The 7,168-nt window shown below is 41.5% G+C and overlaps 1 protein-coding gene across 1 annotated transcript in view; it reads left to right on the top strand.

The window, feature by feature from the left end:
* lamb4 (laminin, beta 4) overlaps positions 1-7,168 on the top strand; it is a 51,634-nt gene that overhangs the window by 19,674 nt on the left and 24,792 nt on the right. The window contains exons 8-13 of the mRNA XM_088079449.1: positions 513-576; positions 906-1,120; positions 1,478-1,598; positions 1,754-1,942; positions 3,731-3,886; positions 4,058-4,161. Coding sequence (XP_087935575.1) covers positions 513-576; positions 906-1,120; positions 1,478-1,598; positions 1,754-1,942; positions 3,731-3,886; positions 4,058-4,161 — 849 coding nt within the window. The remainder of the gene's footprint in view (positions 1-512; positions 577-905; positions 1,121-1,477; positions 1,599-1,753; positions 1,943-3,730; positions 3,887-4,057; positions 4,162-7,168) is intronic.

Raw genomic sequence — 7,168 nt, 5'->3', positions numbered from 1 at the left:
TTGGGGCTGCTGGGATTCGTAGTTGTAGTACAAAACATGAAGTGGAGTCACCGGGATCAGAGAGCAGAGCGATCCGTACGGAGGTGATTCGAAACTACAGCAACGAAACTACATCATCAACGGCAGAAAATTCCTCCGAAAAAACGGAGAGAGTCACGTGGCCAGTTTCTTCCAGCGGACACTGGATCTTTTCCTCTTTCTATTTTATTAATTCAGTGCGTTTATAGATCCGTTATTAATTCAGTGCGTTTATAGATCCGTTATTAATTCAGTGCGTTTAAAGATCCGTTATTAATTCAGTGCGTTTAAAGATCCGTTATTAATTCAGTGTGTTTAAAGATCCGTTATTAATTCAGTGCGTTTAAAGATCCGTTATTAATTCAGTGTGTTTAAAGATCCGTTATTAATTCAGTGTGTTTATAGATCAGTTATTAATTCAGTGCGTTTATAGATCACTTATTAATTCAGTTAATTTTACATTGAGATGTTGTCTTTCCGTCTTTGTCCTCCAGGTGGTGCTGAAAGCACTGGATCCGATCTTTGACATAGAAAATCCGTACGCTCCGAACATCCAAGGTGAGGTCACAGTCCTGCTGTCTGATTGGCTGTCAGCTGTGTGGCGCTGTCCTTCAGATCAGCTGTTTCCATGGCAACAGCTTTACCTGACAGCAGACAGACACAAAGATGACCTTTGACCCTTTGTCCAGGAGACAGAAAAGACAGATTAAATCCAATCCCCTGACTTTAACTTCACAGAGACGGGAGACAGATTGAAGACAGACTGAAACAGATGAGGGACAGACTGAAGACAGACTGAGGACAGACTGTAACATCCCCTGAAGACTTTCAACATGGGACGGGGGAGAAGAAGACATTTTTAACATGTTTCTGACATTCACACGCAGATCTGATCACCTTGACGAATATCCGTGTGAACTTCAGCCGTCTCTTCACGCTGGGGGACACTTTGTTGTCTCGGAGACGCAGGAATCCAGAGGACAAATATTACTATGCTCTTTACAACATGGTGGTTCGAGGGAGCTGCTTCTGTAACGGACACGCCAGCCAGTGTACCCCCATGGATGGAGGACGAGGAGACGTCTTCAGTGAGACGGGCATGGTATGGACCAGAAGTGTTCCCCCGAGGTGTCTCTGGTTATTTTTAACATGTGGTTTAATCAAAGTTAAGTGTCTCCGCTCTCTGTCCTCACCAAGAAGCTCATTCAGTAAGAAGGGACAGAGGGGACAACATGTCCATTTAGTGAAAAGACCCTAAATTCCTTCATTAAAAACTTTCCAGCAGAATTTTGATGCAGATTTAAAGACAAAAACTGAAGACAGACTGAAGACAGACTGAAGACAAATTGTTTATAATCAGCAGTGGGACGTCTCTGTCTTTACTCAGTATGTCTCTGATCAGGACTGATAAAAAATCAAACTGTGGTCTAAATGTGTCCTCATGTCCTCTGTCCTTCAGGTCCACGGTCAATGTGTCTGTCAGCACAACACGGCTGGAGAGAACTGTGAGCGCTGTGCAGACTTTCACCACGATGCCCCCTGGAGGCCCGGAGGAGGAAACACAGACGATACATGCAGGAGTAAAAACTGAAAACCAGACAGCAGAACGTTTATCTCAGCCGGTTTTAGTTTGTGATCAGAACGTTTATCTCAGCCGGTTTTAGTTTGTGATCAGAACGTTTATCTCACCTGGTTTTAGTTTGTGATCAGGCCTCAGTGTTTCTGTGTCTCCCAGGATGTAACTGTCATGGTCACTCGGACTCATGTCACTTTGACGCTGGCCGTTTTGAAGCAACGGGTGGCCTAAGTGGCGGCGTGTGTGACAGCTGCCGCCATGACAGGACCGGGCCTCGGTGTGAACGATGTCGACCTTTTCTGTACCAAGATCCTCAGAGAGCAAGAGATGACCCGCACGCCTGCATCTGTACGCTTCAGCCGCTTTCACTCATTTCCTCTGATGTGTCACGTTACTTCTCTTTGTTTATCCACTTTAACACTTTCTGCACCGCAGAATTCCACTGACGAGGGTATGCAGTACAAGTATAATTACCACACAGTAAAACTACTGTTACAGAAATACTCCGGCATTAAAAATGTTACTGAAGAAAAACTTAATTTAGTTTAATCAATCAATATTTAACTTAACTTAAAGTGATGAAAGTACACAATGCAGACATGTCTTTAAAGCCAACCAAACCACATCCAAACCTTGAAAAGGTTACAATAAAACACATTTTTATAAAAACATCCAGAGCTCCTCAAAATTATGTTTTAAAAAACACCCCAAACATCTATACTCTCAGAAAAGAAAAAAAAGCAACAACAAAACTTATAATTTTTGATAAACAGAACATCCCTCATCCCCCAAAAAACTCGAAATTATTGAAAACACTGAATGAGCTAAAACTTGTTTTAGATAAGACAAAGCTTATGTTGTCTCCCCGTTCAAACACTCAGTCTCTGAACGAACCTGCGGTGGTCCCTGCAGATGGAAAACAGATAGAGGTTGTCGACTCTTACAAATACCAGGATATTTTGACTGATGACTCCTTGAATTTTAAATTGCATGTGTTGTGCCTGGTGAAAAAGCTGAGGCAAAAACAGTTTTTTTTAATTTTCAAAACAAACTGTGTATTTCTTTCAATGTAAAAAAGCACCTTGTTGCTGCACCTTTTTTGCCCGTGTTGGACTGTGATGATGTTTTGAACATGCACGCCTCTGCTCAGTGTCTCCATGCGGTTGATACAGCTTACCAGGCGTCCTTCAGGTTAATTACAAACTGTAAAGCTCTGACGCACTGCTGTGAGTTGTATCTCGGGTAGGATGGCCTGGCACACTTTTATATATATTCTCCCACACTATCTTTGTGTTTTTGTCACACAGAAAAGTGCTGGACAGCATTCTCAGGACCTCTCTATGTTCTCGGAAAAGGGCTTTTGGATATTCTGCACCATCAGCCTGGAATTTGTTGCAGAATGAAATGAAAAACCACCCCCAATTAAATCAAATTATTAGGAAAAAACAACAAAACTAAACACTGAAAAACAAATTGAACTCATTAGAAAAAAACTTGAAAAATACACCCCAACAAAACTCATAAATGTTTTAATGAACAAAAAGTACCCCCAAAGAATTGTTTTGGGAAAAAAAATCACCCAAAAAAACTTTAAATTGTCAAAAAAAGGGGGAATTTACAATAAATAAATTTAAAAAAAAGGAAAAAACGACCCTGTAAACCTCAAAATTATTACAACAATAAAAAAGCTTAAATGTTTATCAGAGTAGTTGAAAGTTCATTTTCTGTCAGTTGACTGATTTATCAGTAATCGTTGCAGTTGTACTTGTATGAACAGATTAAATGTAAAAGAAGACAACATAATTCATAAAGTATTGTTATGTTTTTATGCAAAATGCTCAATCTGTTACATAACTAAAGCTGTCCGATAAGTAAAGGTGGGGAAGTCAAATGTACAGTTTTTCCTCTGAAGCGTAGTCAAGTAAAATTACAAAGTGACATAAAAAAAAAAAAAATCCCCACTCAAATTTGTACTTAAGTACTGTAGTTGAGTAAATGTACTTAGTTACATTCCAGCTCTGAAAACAACAAGAGGCCAAACAGGAGGTGACTCAAGGTTATAGTCCGAGTCATGACTTGGTTTACATCAGTATCAGCACCTGGAAACAGATTAGTTTTTGTTTTTTCCTTCTTCAGCGTGTGACTGCGACCCAGCCGGCACCGTGGGCAGCACCCCGTGTGATGCTCTGAGCGGTCAATGCGTCTGCAAAGAAAACGTGGAGGGTCAACGCTGCGACCGCTGCAAACCTGGATCCTTCAACCTGAGACCCGACAACCCCACCGGCTGCCAGCGTGAGAATCGACACCCTTCCCAGAAAACCCCGATCCCTAACCCTCCAAACCCTCAAAACAAACTGCAGCTTCATGTTTTAAAGTCTGACTGAAATATAAAATAGATCTGTTAATCGTCTGTTATTTGTCTGTGTGTGTGTGTGTGTGTGTGTGTGTGTGTGTGTGTTTCAGTGTGCAGGTGTCATGTTTTGGGGAGTGTCGGATCATGTGATCAGCTGACAGGAAGTTGTATATGTGACCATTTGGCGAGCGGCCCGCTGTGTGACCGCTGTGTGGTAAGATTTGAACAACCATCTGTTTAATACTTGTGTTCTCTATCAGTGACTGTCTGTCCCCGGGTGTCCTCACCAGTTCACCTGGCCTAACTTCCCTCATCAGTCACTCTTGACTCAAACCGGTCCTCTTCCTCTGTGAGGCTGATTCTGTGTTTGTTTGTTTGGTTGGCTGGTTGGTGGAGTAGCAGATCAGTAAACCTAGAAGACCTCTGAGTCTAAATGTGTTTTAAAAAGCCACAAAAACTTTGATTAAATATCAGAGCAGCGCTGATTTTCTCACTGTGTTTTTAAGTCTACCCTTAAAAGTGGAGACGGTGTCTGCCTCCCTGACCAAAACTGGAAGATGGTTCCATAAAAGAGGAGCGTGGTAGCTGAAGGCTCTGGTTCCTGTCCTACTTCTGGAGACTTTGGGAACCACAAGTAACCCTGCATTTTCAGAGCGCAGAGATCTTGAGGGTTGGTAAGGAACTATGAGCTGTGACAGATAGGACGGAGCCTGAACATTTAGAGCTTTGTAAGTAAGGAGGAGGATTTTAAATTCAGTCCTGGATTTCACAGGGAGCCAGTGCAGAGAAACTAAAACAGGAGAAATATGATCCCTTTTCTTGGTTCCTGTTAGAACACGAGCAGCAGCGTTCTGCACCAGCTGGAGAGACCTAAGAGACCTAAGAGTTACAGTAATGCAGCCTAGAGGTGACAAATGCATGTACTCATCTGTTTGGGACAGGATATGTCTAATTTTTGCAATGTTGCGCAAGTGAAAGAAAGCCGTCCTTGAAGTTTGTTTTTTATGGCAAAAGATAAATCTTGATCAAATAAAACTCTGAGGTTCCTTACAGATGTGCTAGAGGCCAAGGTAATGCCATCTAGAGAAATTACATCCTTAGAAAAGGGAGCTTCTGAGGCGTTTGGGGCCAAGAACAATAACTTCAGTTTTGTCTGAGTTCAACATCAAGAAATTACGGCTCATCCAGGCTTTTACATCCTTAAGACATGTTTGAAGTCTAGATAGCTGATCAGTTTCATCTGGTTTCATAGATAGATATAGTTGCATATCGTCAGCATAACAATGGAAATTTATAGAGCGTTTTCTAATAATGTTGCCTAGAGGAAGCATATATAAACTTAAAAGGATTGGTCCGAGCAATGAACCTTGTGGCACTCCGATGCAGACCTTAGTATGTGCGGAGGATTGATCATTGATGTGAACAAACTGGGAACGATTTGATTAGTATAATTTAAACCAGATTAGTGTTGATCCTTTAAGGCCAATGAAGTGTTCCAGTCTGTGCAGTAAGATTTGATGGTCAATGGTGTCAAAAGCAGCACTGAGATCTAAAAGGATTAAAACAGAGACCAGACCCGTGTCAGAGGCAATCAATAAGTCGTTATTAATTTTTACTAGTGCCGTCTCTGTGCTATGATGAACTCTGAAGCCTGACTGAAAGTCTTCGGATAAACTATTATCTTGGAGAAAGTCACAGAGTTGATGAGCAACCACTCTCTCAAGGATTTTAGAAGTAAAGGGGAGATTAGATATCGGTCTATAGTTCGCTAAAACCTCAGGATGGAGAGTGGGCTTCTTTAGAAGAGGTTTAATGACAACTACTTCAAAAGACTGAGGTACATCGCCTGTTAATAAAGACGCGTTGATTATATCTAATAAAGAGTTGTCTAATAAGGGCAAAACTTCCTTAAGTAGCCTAGTTGGGATGGGGTCTAACAGGCATGTTGATGGCTTAGATGCAGAAATCAAAGTATAGAGTTGGTGAAGGTCAATGGGGGAGAAACGGTCCAAATAAATTTCAGGCCTTGCTGCCATATCCAGGCTACCGGAGTCTGGGGTCAGGTCAGGTAAGGTTATAACTCGAATAGTTATAATTTTATCATTAAAGAAATTCATAAAGTCGTCACTGCTGAGGGCCGAAGGAACACGAGGCTCTACGGAGCTGAGACTCTGAGTCAGCCTGGCTACAGTGATGAAACCGGATTGTTTTTGTTTTCCTCAATTAATGATGAATAATAGTTCGCTCTGGCGTGGCGGAGGGCCTTCTTATCGACTTCAAGACTGTCCAGCCAGACTAAACGGGACTCTCTAAGGTTGGTTGAACGCCAATTTCTTTCAAATGTTCGGGATGTTTGTTTTAATTTGCGGATCTGGGGGTTAAACCATGGAGCTAATTTTCTTTGTTTCATTATTTTCTTCTTGAAAGGTGCAAAGGAGTCCACGTGAATGTTAAAATCCCCTACGATAATAATTTTGTCTGATTTGAGCACTAAACTTGATATAAGCTTAGAGAACTCAGATAGAAATTCAGAGTATGGGCCGGGGGCGCGGTACACTATGACAAATAGAATTGGCTGTAGAGTTTTCCAGGATGGGTGGGAAAGACGAAGAAAAAGGATTTCAAGTGAACTATAGTTTAGCTTGGCCTTAGTGTGAATTGCTGAGCTTGAATCAAAAATAGCAGCGACTCCCCCTCCTGGGCCAGTGTCCCGCGCAATGTGACTGTTTATATGACCAGGAGGAGTGGATTCATTCAGGCTAACGTACTCATCAGGACAAAGCCAGGTCTCTGTAAGACAGAGTAAATCGATATGGTTATCCGACATTAAATCAGTGACTAAAAGAGCTTCAGATGACGGGGATATGATGTTCAAAAGACCGCATTGAAGTCTCCTGATGTGACGCTCTTTGACAGCAGATGTGTTAATTATTAAGAATTTAAACAATTTAAGCGGTTGGGGGACAGACACCGTTTTTTTACACTATGGGAGGAAGCTCAGAGAAGCAAATGTTATAGATGTGTTGCTGTTCTCTGTGACATGTAATTAACGTGTTTCTATTCTCTGTCACATGTTATTAACATGTTTCTGTTGTCTGTCAAATGTTATTAGCATGTTTCTGTTCTCTATCACGTGTGATTGACATGCTTCTATTGTTTGTCACATGTAATCAGTGTGTTTATGTCCTGTGTCATGTCTTTTTAATGTGTTTCTGTTCAGT

Source organism: Plectropomus leopardus, chromosome 7 (assembly GCF_026936395.1).
Source record: "Plectropomus leopardus strain MGB_pleo_1.0 chromosome 7, ASM2693639v1, whole genome shotgun sequence".
Lineage (NCBI taxonomy): Eukaryota > Metazoa > Chordata > Actinopteri > Perciformes > Serranidae > Plectropomus > Plectropomus leopardus.
Note: the sequence above shows the minus strand (reverse complement) of the source record. Positions and strands in the feature narration are given on the sequence as shown.